Here is a 13,851-nt window from a genome sequence, read left to right as displayed (position 1 = left end):
CTTGAGAGTTTAAATATTAAAGGAAGAAATGAAAAATATAAATATTTATCAGCTACCTGAGGACATGAAGATGAGCATCTAGAAAAGCAGCAGCACACATGAGTTCTCCCCTGGAAAGCTAACAGTTCCTCATGGGAGAGGACAGCCACATGTAGAATACAACAACATGCAATTAGCCCCCAGGTTTGAGAGAACTTTAAAGACTTCAGAAGTGAGAAGACTTCTGCATGCTAGATGGCTAGAGAATTAATTCCTGGAAGAAGTGACAGGGCAGGTGAACTTTGAGGAGAATGGAGGTTTGGATCTGCAGAAGGGAAAAGGGTGGGCATTTCAGGCAGCAGTACAAGTAACAGAACAGGACAGTGATGAGCAAGGACCCTCAGCTAGTAAGCCAGAGAGGGTGAGACGTGAACTAGGTATATCTGACTTAAGAAAGAAAGAAAAGAAAGTGAAGTCACTCAGTTGTGCCCGACTCTTTGCGACCCCATGGACAGTAGCCTGCACCAAGCTCCTCCGTCCGTGGGATTTTCAAAGCATGAGTACTGGAGTGGATTGCCATTTTCTTCTCCAATATCTGACTTAAGAGCCCCTTTATTAACTAATATACTTCCTCATTCCTTGAACCTCTAAATTCCTAACCTGGAAAAATTTTGATTATTCTTTTATGTTAAACTCATATCCAGAGATTAAATAAAATCAAGATGTACATAAGATTTAAGTTCTAAAATGTATTCAACAACCTATGTTTATATCACTCATGTAAAATGATCAGATTCCTATGTGTCATTAAAGGAGAAATTTTAAAATTTAAATTAACTTAAAAGAGAAAAACAAGAGGCAAATAAAAGGGTTTTCTCCGATGAAAATAATTTTCCTAAACTGTGACATTAACCCCAAAATTATCAGGAAAAAACAAGAGACCAATACAAATTTTCACACTAAATATGGCTTTGATTTCTTTAAAAGACGTAATTTAGAGCAGTTTAAATGACCAACTATCTCATATATTTATAAGCCCAAAATGTTATGTGTATGGCCATTGGGCTCACAAAGGTTTCAGTACAAAAAAATGGTAAGTACCAGATATCTAGTTTTAAAAATATACTTGCTTACAAATACAAATGTAATTTATTTACAGTAATATCACAGAAGAGGATTGGGAAATTCTGCTCTTTCACTTTTCTTCAAAATGAACACAACTATTCCTATTGATTCATTGTTTATTGAATTTTATAAGCTTTTTGCTTTTCATGTGATAAACAATCTTTATGACCAAGATAATAAACCACATTGATTTTAGGTCAGCACGGGATTATACAGCTGTGAGAGTTTGAAGACAATACAGTTCATACATCTGAATCCCACTGTCTGACAAAGTGCACAGCATATAGTACATACTCATCAAATGACAACTGAATAATTTCAGATGAGGAAGGAATTCTAGTGACCATGTTTCCCCATGTTTCTCAATCCTCAGTATGTATCAAAACTATACAGATGTCTGGGTCTCCCCCTTCCTAGCATCCTATTACAGATTCCAAATTAGTTGTTTGAGAGTTAGACCTATAATTTTTTTTTAAAGGTTCCCAGATAATTCAAATACACAGTCAAGGCTGAGGACCACTGGATTATCACCAAACGAGTCCGATCCCCTCATTTTATAAAAGGGGAAATTGAAACTTGGATCAGGGGACTTACTTAAGATATCCAGATTGGTCAACAGTGCCCGAAACCTGGGCTTTTTGATCTAGAGTCCAATAATTTCACTCAAAACCTTATATGCTTACCAACTAGAATAGTTTACCCAGAGACTACAGTGATTTAAAAAAGATAATTCAGATTTGATAGCGTATGCTATTCTTTCTAATGCAGAAGACTGCAGACAGTTGTAGAAAACAGAAGTTGATAGAGTTTAGTGCGCAGAAGAGCTTTCTGCTAAGAGAGGAAAGGATTAGTTGAAACGGAATGACAGAAATGGGTGGGGTTAGTTAAGTTAGTGCTGCACAGCCCTGTAATACTTAACACACTCTCCCTCTCACAAAGGGGATCCTGAATCTGGAAAACCTCAGCCTTAACAGTTTACTGCAGCATTCAGAAGGTGGGGAAAATCAGCAGGGGATGCCACTAGCAGCTAGATACTCTGAATACCCTGAAATCACAAAATGCTACTTCATGAAATTATTATAGTTTCTGTGGATGAACCATAGTTTGCTGTTTAGAAGATATCCTTGGTTTTTTAAACAAGAATCCAAATTATCATAAGGTTTAACAGACAGTATTCTAAAAAAAATACGTGTGTGGCAAAACGCTTACTTTGATTTTGAACTGACCTGCAAATCACTGCACACAGATGGAAGCAAAACCTCACATAGATATCCCTGTTCTGATGACATAATATGAGCCTTACCTAGTTGATCATGGGGAGTCCCTCTGAACAGAATTCTGTATGTGGTAAGGAACAAGGCTCCTTCTGCTGGCAGAAGCTGAGGGCCTCCAAGAAGGCCTCCAGTGGCTTCTTCTCTTCCATCAGGATCCAGTAGGACTCGAAGGCCTTCACAAACAATTTCTTCTCCTGGCAGTAGAGCAGGTCTAAGAATCTTGGGCTAACAATAGACAAAGTTATTTTAGACACAACTCTAGGGAGATTTCCAACCCTTAGACTAAGGTTACCTTGTCAGTTACAGATCTAAAAATGTGAACCAGACTTCCTACGTAGCCAAAATGAGTAAATAGATTTAAGAAGAGTCAGAAATAATGTTTCTGCATCCAAATGTAAAAAGACTCTCTGCAGCATTACTTATTCACAGTAAGATTGCTGGAAATTACTAAACTATTTGAGATACCTCTTCAATGGAACATTTTGCAACCGTCAAAAAGAATGGCATGGATCTAGATACAGAAAGATGCCAGAATACACTGTTAAGTAGAAAGAGTTACCAACCAATATGTACACTGTGATTTCCTTTTAGTATATGAACCAAACTGTTAAAGCTGGTACTGTCATAGATAAGGGTAGAGGTCAGGGTGAGGAGAATCATGGGAGACTTTCATTTTGTACAATGTGTGCTCCTTTAATGTTTCAATTTTATACAAAAGCATCATTAGTTTGCAAACTGAAAAAACATATTTTAAAAAATGGGCACGACTTTAAAGAGCCCTTCTTAGCCTTTAATAAAGATTAAGACAAAAAAAAATGGCCAAGTTATGACCATTTACATATCTCGGGAAATAAGGAACCACATGATACACTCCCCTGAAGAGCTTAGTGCTAGAAAAAAAGAGTCCATCTCTCCTGAAGCTCTAATACACTTACTTAGAATCTTTTACTGAGCAATAAAAACTACACAAATCCGGACAATTCTCTTTGTTGGCTCGAGGAAGCTCAGAGCTAAAATGTAAAGCCAAAGTATAATGATCACTGTGTCTCAGATTTCTGATAGAATCATCTTTCCTTTCCATCTGGCTTTTGATTTCTCCTTTGAATTTATTTTTAATAGTTCTGTTACATAGGTAAGAGGGTCCTAAACCCTAGTTCCATAGACTGGTGCCAAACTAACTGCAAAATAATCACCTGTGATGCTTATTAAAGTACAGATTCTCAGGCCAAGTCCCAGTGTACTCCAATTCAGGAGGCTGGGCTGAGATTCAGGCCTCTCAATTTTTAATAGACTTCCCAGATGTTTGTGATGTATGCTTGTAATGCATACAGATTCAGGAACCTGGTGATTTTATGGTAATTGCCTTAAGTCATTTTTTGGGGGAAGGAGGCAGAAAATAAAATCTTGGCTTGGGCTTGGAAGTTAGAATGTTCACAATTTATGCCCTGCCTATAACAGTAGACTCAACAAGAGATTATTATTGCTCCTTTGTTGATCTCCTATTCTGCTTCACCATCCTTTTTATGAGGATCTACATGTAAACTCCTCTCAAAGGTTAATGTATCATTAAAACTGGAGCTGGTCTCTGTGGAATGTTAGAAGGTACTTTCTGTGGCAAAACAATCCACTGCTGCTGTTTTTGGAGGTTTTCCCTAGCCCTCACAGCGTGCAGTCCGGGATGATTACCTTCTGTATAGGCGGAAGTCTTCTGCTCTCTCGGTGCACTGCTTCCAGGGCTTCAATGTGCATAGCTACAATTCCTGGGGTGAGCCAGAGAATTCAAAGTAAAAGAGCACCAAACAAGCAGCATTAAAACAAATTCTGGATATTTTAGAACTGAAAACTAATCAGAGTTTGGTGGTTCTTCAAAAAGCTAAACACAGAATTATCATATGACCCAGCAATTCCACTCCTAGGTATATACCCCAAAGACTAAAAATTAAACTCAGACACTTGTGTATGAATATTCATAGTAGTACTATTTACAAGAGCCAGAAAGTCACGACAACTCAAGTGTCCATCAACAGATGAATGGATAAAGAAAATATGCTATATCCATATAATAGAGTATTATTCAGTCATAAAAGGAATGAAGTCACAATACCTGCTACAACATGGATAAACCTTGAAAACATTATGCTAAAGGAAATAAGTCAGACACAAAAAGACAAGTATTATATGATTTTACTTATATGCATTATCTATAATAGGCAAATTCATAGAGATAAAAGGAATTAAGAGGCAACCAAAGGCCAGAGTAGAGAATGGAAATCTACTGCTTAACGGGTAGAGTGTCTGTATGGGGTGATGGAAAAGCTTTGGTAATAGACAATTGGTAGTAGTTGTACAGCATTGTGAATATAATTTATGACACTGAATTTTACATTTAAGAAAGTTTAAAATGGCAAATTTTTTTTTAATTTATTTTTTTTTTAATTTTAAAATCTTTAATTCTTACATGCATTCCCAAACATGAACCCCCCTCCCACCCCCCTCCCCAAAACATCTCTCTGGGTCATCCCCATGCACCAGCCCCAAGCATGCTGCATCCTGCGTCAGACATAGACTGGCGATTCAATTCACATGATAGTATACATGTTAGAATGTCATTCTCCCAAATCATCCCACCCTCTCCCTCTCCCTCTGAGTCCAAAAGTCCGATATACACATCTGTGTCTCTTTCCCTGTCTTGCATACAGGGTCGTCATTGCCATCTTCCTAAATTCCATATATATGTGTTAGTATACTGTATTGGTGTTTTTCTTTCTGGCTTACTTCACTCTGTATAATCGGCTCCAGTTTTATCCATCTCATCAGAACTGCAAATTTTATGATGTATATTTTATACAATTTAAAACTATTTAAAAAACAAATCGAGACAAAAATAAATAGCATGACTAAGCTACCTGGAAGCCAAGTGCTATGCTGGAAAATGACCCATAAGAATAATCCTTATTCAATTATTTCTAATATTCTGGTTCTCTGATGTCTGCAAAGTGATTACCTGGTATCATGCAATGCAGGCTCTTGATATGATCCTGAGTAACTCCACTCTCCGTACAAACTTTGTCAATAAATCGGGTAATGAAACGCACAACAGAATTGGCAATGTCATTATTCTCTGAATCTTCAAACCCACTTTCTGTATCATAGCTCTCAGCTACACTTCCTGCAATACTAAGAAAGTCAAGGGAAGAAATCATGCTCAGTACTCAAATTTAACAAATGACTAGTATATCACGGTGACTTTCCACAGCAGTTTAAACTTGCTTAAAAGGATGTGTACTCAAGCAGAAACCTCACTTAACTCCACGGCTCCTCTATAAGTGATAGTGGCGAAACGTGATGTTTTGCCTACACTTGGAAGCTACCATCAGGCATTGTCCTTTGGACCCAACTTAGGTGCCTTAGTCAGTCACTATGTAAATCAGATTGTAGAAAACGTCATGAAAGAAAAAAAGGTATAAGAAAATGATGGATGTTCTACTTAAGACAGCAAGTTAGCAAGGTCTCTCTGGGTAGGTGACATCAGAGCAGAACACTAAATGAAGGGACTCTTGTGACTATTTCAGGGAGAGTATCCCAGATTTTGGGAATAACAAGTACAGAGGCCCTGAGGCAGTATCATGCTTTGAATGTTGAACAGGGAGACCAGTTTTGTTGATAGAGGAGTATAGGAAATAAAGTCTTGAGCAGCAGCCAGGGGCCAGATCCTGTTAGGCATTACGGTCTATGGGTTTTATTTTCAGTGGTACAGGAAGTATTTAGGGTTGAAATAGTGTTAGTTGCTCAGTCGTGTCCGACTCTTTGTGACCCCATGAATTGAAGCCTGTCAAACTCCTCTGTCCGTGGGATTTCCCAGGCAAGGATACTGGAGGGGGAAGCCATTTCCTTCTCCAGGAGATCTTTGTGACCCAGGGATCAAACCTGGGTCTCCTGCACTGTAGGCAGTTTCTTTATCATCTGAGCCACTAGGAAAAGTGTTAGAACAAGGAATGGTTGAGGACATGATTATAGGCAAGTGCATTCGGTCAGATGAGGAAAAGGAGGGCCAAGAAACAAATAATCACTTTAATCAGAGTCCATCAGTACTTTTCCACAGTGCTTTCTGTAAGTTGCTGTGGCAGAAAGTAACTGAAAGGGCTAAATCAGTAATGGGTGAGACATTTAAAAAGTCAGAGGTCATAAAAGAGAAGAGGGTATAGGAGGTAATTAAGAACAGTTGGATGTAGTCAGTCTTTTAATAGAGAAAAGCTGAGCAAGTCTGAAGGTGAGGAAAATCGTTAATTTTTGAAATATGTATAGCACTATTTACCCCAAATACTTCATATTCAGTGCTAAACCAAGAAGGCTAGGAGTGTCTGCGTGTGTCCACATTTCAGTACCTGTTTGTGACAATGCTGTTGCTCCCACTCTCCCAATCTCCTGGGGCTGACGCTCTTAGGAGCTTGTTTTTACTTGAATCCAGCGGAACCAGCAGATTGACCATGAGGTTTGCAAAGTGAATGGCTTGACTAAAGACAGTGCTTTCCTCACGCTGCACCAGCTCCTGCTGAGTTGATTTGCTCAGAGTAGGCCAAAGGCGTAGCTGCTCAGCTGCCAGGTCCATTGCTGTCTTCTCCTGATATTGGTCATCGGGAAGTTTATCCTAAAACCCAACCCAAAACAAAACAAAATCAAAATCTATCACTTCACATGAGCTTCAAAAAACATGGAAGATGTTTTAATAATTTATCTATTAAATACCTATAGTAAAAGTGGAAATATCTTAAAAAATATAACAAGAACACGAAACTTAGTCTTCCTTTTTTTCTGAGCTCCAACAGGCCTTGAATGGAACCATGTGACAAATCCAAGGAGACAGCAGCAAAGCACTGAGGTACATACTTCTCACTGCTAACATTTCACTGCATTTATTGATACTTATCTCTGGCTCTATCGCCTTCAAGTCGCCAGTTACAACAAACTATTGACCTGAAATACCTGTAAATGCTCTGGTCAAACACACCAGTAGCATTTTCTAATACTCTGCTATGTTTCTTTTCTTCTGCTCTCTGGTTGAAAAAGACAGAGTGAAAAGTCACAAAAAAGTAGAGCTAGATTTCCTTGTAAATGTGGGAGGCAAACATCATCATTAAATGGGTATACAGGTGTCCATGGGATTTTTAAGAGGGGTTTCCTCTAGGCTGAAGAGTTAAACAACAGCAGTAACCCACACCTGCATAGTACTTTATAGCTTATGAAGAGCTGGTATATCTATGCTGCTGCTACTGCTAAGTTGCTTCAGTCGTGTCTGACTCTGTGTGATCCCATAGACGGCAGCCCACCAGGCTCCCGCGTCCCTGGGATTCTCCAGGCAAGAACACTGGAGTGGGTTGCCATTTCCTTCTCCAATGCATCAAAGTGAAAAGTGAAAGGGAAGTCACTCAGTCTTGTCTGACTCTTAGCGACCCCATGGACTGTGGCCCACCAGGCTCCTCCATCCACGGGATTTTCCAGGCAAGAGTACTGGAGTGGGGTGCCATTGCCTTCTCCAGTATATCTATAGTCTTACTCATATCTAACCTGGGGCTCCGAGACACTTTTACAGAGTAGAGGACACAGAAGTAATGACATGTATTTGCTTTATGAATGTTTTGGAGATATACCAATGTTGTGCTAAGTTACCAGTCACGTCAGACACTTTGCAACCCCGTGAACTGTAGCCCAGCAGGCTCCTCTGTCCATGAGATTTCCCAGGCAAGGATACTGGAGTGGTTTGCCATTTCCTTCTCCAGGGTATCTTCCTGACCCAGGGATTGAACCTGTGTCTCTTACATCCCCTGTACTGGCAGGCAGGTTCTTTATCACTAGTGCCACCTGGGTCCCAGGCCAATCATCTCTAGAACATGACCTCAAGCTAACACTCTTCGGATGTGGCCCAAGTTACCCCTTTACCCAAGTGCATCTGGTGTTTTTAAAGAAAAATCTGAGTTTTAAATTAAGAAAATAATTAAAACTAATTGTACAGTAATAATTTGGAATATCTGATAGATGTCAGTGCCATTTGTTATTAAAAGTTTCTGTTCTTATCATATTCATGAGTAGACTTGAGGCATAGAAATGTATGAATATCAGGCAGTTTCAGTTAACTATCTAGGTTCATTTATCTCACAGAGTATAAGGAAAATTCAAAATGGAGGAAAGGATCAGCAGTGATATATTAGCCCAGCACGTGGAAAAATTGCTCAAAAAAAAAACCAAACTAAAAAACACCCAACAAATTACTCCAAAAAATTATTCTTAAAGTGAATCAACACTAGTAATCAGCCCTTCATACTGCTCTAAGTTCAGTTAATAAGGACAGTAATTTCTAACTTTTATGATTTAGTATGTGCCAGGAACTCTTCAATGCCCTATACTTGTATTAGACATTAAAAGCTTACAATAATCATGTCTGCTCATTTTACTAATGAAGAAATAAGACACAGAAAACTAAAGTGAATTGCCTACGATCAGACAGCTAGTGTATGACATTTCAAAATTTCAATTAACTTTAATTTGGGCTTCCCAGGCAGCACTAGTGGTAAAGAACCCGTCTGCCAATGCAGGAGACATAAGAGACGTAGGTTTGACCCCTGGGTTGGGAAGATCCCCTGGAGGAGGGCATGGCAACCCACTCCAGTATTCTTGCCTGGAGAATCCCCTGGACAGAGGCGGCTGGTGGGCTATAGTCCACAGGGTCGCAAAGAGTCGGACGTGACTGAAGTGACATAGCATGCAACTTTAATTTGACATTTCTTCAAGAAGTTAATTGCGCAGAGACATCTGCCTAGGTATTTTAGGTTGACTCGTTTCAACTTCCTATAAATGTTTCCAGGGAATTCTTATGAAAATATAATAAAACAATTATAGTGCTACAGAACTGTAGTAAGAAGTTATTATGGGAAAAAAAAATCAGGAATCAATAGAAGAAAGATGCTTACCAGGGGGCTTCCTAAAGTAAACCCCAAATACACTGGTAGGAAGTGGCTAGATAATACCTGACTGAACTTCCCTTGAAGCCAGGACCCTGCTGCTGCTGCTGCTAAGTCTCTTCAGTCGTGTCCGACTCTGTATGACCCCATAGATGGCAGCCCACCAGGCTCCCCTGTCCCTGGGATTCTCCAGGCAAGAACACTGGAGTGGGTTGCCATTTCCTTCTCCAATGCATGAATGAGAAAAGAGAAACGGAAGTGGCTCAGTCGTGTCTGACTCTCTGCGACCCCATGGACTGCAGCCTACCAGGCTCCTCCATCCATGGGATTTGCCAGGCAAGAGTACTGGAGTGGGGTGCCATCGCCTTCTCCGAGCCTGGACCCTAGCCCCACACAAATACATTTCTTTATCTTACCTTTTGCTTCAGATGCAGGGTATGATTGTCCTCCTTGGCTGAGAGATACAGGGAGCGAACCTGTTCCTGCACTGCATTATAAAAGGTTGTCTCCCAAAACTGCTGATTCGTCCAAATGGGGTGGTCCTGTACACAGGTGTAAGCAAACTGGCTGACTCCAGGGGCCAGTTTCTGTGAGAACACATAATATATATCACCATGGAGCTGACAGGGTCAGGACAGTTCAGAAGGTTACAGAGGCCACAGATTAATCATGAATGTGATCAAAGGATTTATCTAAATATATCTTATGGCAATACAAGCTTAGCAATCAGCAACGTACACATTTTTAACTGGCAACTTTGGGCTTGCTATCAAATCCTTTAAAGGTCTCTGTTATTTTCTCTCTTAAAAGGGACATTTTAAAATCAAAAGTATATGAATAAGAGAATATATGAAAAGTACCTGAACACTGTACTGTGCATACACCAGGAAATGTAGAGGTGGGTAGTTATTACAATTAGGACATATAATAAAATCCATCACAACCTAAATCTAAAATTCCAGACAGTTCAGAATTTTTTCTACTTGGTATTAGAGTACATTTTGGTGGGGTTAGGAGGGCACTAACTGAAATGCGAGTGAGCCTACAGCTTGGCCTTACACACAGAATGAGGGCGTATCGTGAATTTCCCGCCTGCTCATTCTAGCCCTTTACCTCCTTACCAAGGCTGCTGCCTGGCTCACACACTCGCCAGCAGACTGTCCAGGGCTGCCAGGGTATTTTCTGGTAACCAAGTCTGGGTGTGGGAAGGTCATCTAAAACCAAATCTTCCTTTCCAGGACTTCCTGCTGGGCTTCTAAGTAAGAGTAAACCTTACTCTGTGATTAACAACAGAGGGATGGAGAAGGAAATGGCAACCCACTCCAGTATTCTTGCTTGGAAAACCCCATGGACAGAGGAGCCTGGTGGGCTGTAGTCCATGTGGTCACGAAAGAGCTGGACCTGACTTAGCGACTAAGCGACTAAACAACAATTCTATTCAATACTGCTTATTCCCTGACTTGAGAGCACAGTGCTTGTGAATTCTTAGGCAATAGCAATTAGATATTTTCCTGCTTAATTTGAATACAGTTGAGCCTTTCTAGAATTGGGAGTTGTAATTTGTGTCAAATTAACCAAATATAGAATGTAAAAAAATATGCAAAGCTCCCTGGGTTAGATTCAACCTGGCAAATGGTTAGTAATATGATGTCACTTTTCTTCTGAGTCCTTTGATTATATCTGCCAGTTAAACTAATAAAGAAGCTATTAATAAACTATTAATTAAAAAAAGAATGGTAAAGAAAAAACAACAGAGGGAAAGAAAACTAACTCTGCAGTCACTTGCAGCATTTCATAAATATACATCTCATTTAATACTGAAAATCTTGTAAGATGCATGTTGTTATTGCCAAATTAAAGAACAGGACACAGAAGTTCAAAAAGTTTAACTGAGTGATTGCCCAAGGCCATACAGCAATTACATAAGCGGTGGAACTGGGTTTCAAGCCCAAAGGTTGTTTCCAAATCCCCTGCCCTTTTTACTATAGCAAATTATCTTGAAAAGAACCTTAGAGCAAATCATATATAAATTGAATAACAGTTAGTACAACTCTCTGTTACTTTAGTCTTTTATTTTAGGATTTTATTTCCCAGAGTAATAGTCTGCCTTGAAACTTCTGCTATGACCTGACTCACCTTTCCACAGCTGTGGCTTTCATTTCTCAACGTTAAAAATGTCTCAAAAAAATTTAAATCCATTATTTCTCAGCAAATACTCGGTAATGGTCTCATTAGATAACTTTTCAGTCCATTTTATTCTTTAGAATTGAATTAATTTTTTTCTATCAGTAAAACTAAAGCTTCTGATAATGTAAGTTTTCTTTTGAAGCAATTAATAAGTGGATTCTTTTCTGCTGAAATATTGAACACTGAAGATCACTATTAAAGTTGCATACATAACAGTTATGTAGCAAAGAGTTCATTCTTTTCTTAGGGACGCATAACAAATGTATAGGTATCTGGTAAAAAATTATGCTCAATATATACAAACTTCCTTCTTGGTCTAGAGCAGACTAAATCTTCAACTGGAATAGATACCATGCATACCATGAAATGTACTGTAGTACTTAAATAATTGGAAGTGGGGTGGCTGTGATTTTTGCCTATTAGAGTCTGTGTACCTCTGAATCTCATGTGTAAGTCCCTTTCAAGGTAGGCCTATGTACTGTTGTTGGGATGATCATCTATTAACTCTTACAGGCAGCCACAAGCTAGAACTGACCATGACGCGAGGGTCAGGAAATCCTTAAGGGGAGGTTGCATGAGGACTGCTCATTTAAAACACAGGTACCTGTATGAAAAAGATCTTCACTACCCAGATAGTCACGATGGTGTGATCACTCACCTAGAGCCAGACATCCTGGAATGTGAAGTCAAGTGGACCTTAGAAAGCATCACTACAAACAAAGCTAGGGGAGGTGATGGAATTCTAGTTGAGCTGTTTCAAATCCTGAAAGATGATGCTGTGAAAGTACTGCACTCAATATGCCAGCAAATTTGGAAAACTCAGCAGTGGCCACAGGACTGGAAAAGGTCAGTTTTCATTCCAATCCCAAAGAAAGGCAACACCAAAGAATGAGCAAACTACCACACAATTGTACTCATCTCACATGCTAGTAAAGTAATGCTCAAAATTCTCCAAGCCACGCTTCAGCAATACATGAACCGTGAACTTCCAAATGTTCAAGCTGGTTTTAGAAAAGGCAGAGGAACCAGAGATCAAATTGCCAACATCCACTGGATCATAGAAAAAGCAAGAGAGTTCCAGAAAAACATCTATTTCTGCTTTACTGACTATGCCCAAAGACTTTGACTGTGTGGATCACAATAAACTGTGGAAAATTCTGAGAGATGGGAATACCAGACCACCTGACCTGCCTCTTGAGAAATCTGTATGCAGGTCAGGAAGCAACAATTAGAACTGGACATGGAACAACAGACCGGTTCCAAATAGGAAAAGGAGTACGTCAGTGCTGTATATTGTCACTTTGCTTATTTAACTTCTATGCAGAGTACATCATGAGAAATGCTGGGCTGGAAGAAGCACAGGCTGGAATCAAGATTGCCGGGAGAAATATCAATAACCTCAGATATGCAGATGACACCACCCTTATGGCAAAAAGTGAAGAGGAACTAAAGAGCCTCTTGATGAAAGTGAAAGAGGAGACTGAAAAAGTTGGCTTAAAGTTCAACATTCAGAAAACGAAGATCATGGCATCCAGTCCCATCACTTCATGGGAAACAGATGGGGAAACAGTGGGAACAGTGTCAGACTTTATTTTTTTGGGCTCCAAAATCACTGCAGATGGTGATTGCAGCCATGAAATTAAAAGACGCTTACTCCTTGGAAGGAAAGTTATAACCAACCTAGATAGTATATTCAAAAGCAGAGACATTACTTTGTCCACAAAGGTCCATCTAGTCAAGGCTATGGTTTTTCCCGTGGTCATGTATGGATGTGAGAGTTGGACTGTGAAGAAAGCTGAGCGCTGAAGAATTGATGCTTTTGAACTGTGGAGTTGGAGAAGACTCTTGAGAGTCCCTTGGACTGCAGGGAGATCCAACCAGTCCATCCTAAAGGAGACCAGTCCTGGGTGTTCATTAGAGGGACTGATGCTGAAGCTGAAACTCCAATACTTTGGCTATCTCATGCGAAGAGTTGATTCCTTGGAAAAGACCCTGATGCTGGGAGGGATTGGGGGCAGGAGGAAAAGGGGATGACAGAGGATGAGATGGCTGGATGGCATCATCGATTCGATGGACATGAGTTTGAGTGAACTCCGGGAGTTGGTGATGGACAGGGAGGCCTGGTGTGCTGTGATTCATGGGATCACAAAGAGTCGGACACAACTGAGTAACTGAACTGAATTCTCTACCCGTGGGAAATCAGGGATAAAATGTGTGTGGTTCTGTGAATATGTAAACAGAAGTGACAGACACTGAGTCACATACTCCTTCTACACTCTACTTAAGGATACTTGGGATGCAGGTTGCACTTCAATTTTTTTTTTCCCCAA

The 13,851-nt window shown here is 39.9% G+C and overlaps 1 protein-coding gene across 10 annotated transcripts in view; it reads right to left on the bottom strand.

The window, feature by feature from the left end:
- Positions 1 to 13,851, bottom strand: part of SBF2 (SET binding factor 2) — a 499,008-nt gene that overhangs the window by 68,729 nt on the left and 416,428 nt on the right. For 7 of the 10 annotated variants that reach the window (XM_060399918.1, XM_042233068.1, XM_015101036.3 and 4 more), the window contains 5 exons: positions 9,751 to 9,921; positions 6,764 to 7,026; positions 5,383 to 5,555; positions 4,065 to 4,138; positions 2,408 to 2,603 (listed from right to left, as the gene is read on the bottom strand). In XM_060399918.1, coding sequence (XP_060255901.1) covers positions 2,408 to 2,603; positions 4,065 to 4,138; positions 5,383 to 5,555; positions 6,764 to 7,026; positions 9,751 to 9,921 — 877 coding nt within the window. The remainder of the gene's footprint in view (positions 1 to 2,407; positions 2,604 to 4,064; positions 4,139 to 5,382; positions 5,556 to 6,763; positions 7,027 to 9,750; positions 9,922 to 13,851) is intronic. The other 3 variants (XM_060399913.1, XM_060399915.1, XM_060399916.1) reach the window with 1 other exon arrangement.

This window comes from Ovis aries, chromosome 15 (genome assembly GCF_016772045.2).
Source record: "Ovis aries strain OAR_USU_Benz2616 breed Rambouillet chromosome 15, ARS-UI_Ramb_v3.0, whole genome shotgun sequence".
Taxonomy (NCBI): Eukaryota; Metazoa; Chordata; class Mammalia; order Artiodactyla; family Bovidae; genus Ovis; species Ovis aries.
The sequence above is the reverse complement of the archived record's forward strand: the minus strand, read 5'-3'. Positions and strand labels throughout refer to the sequence as shown.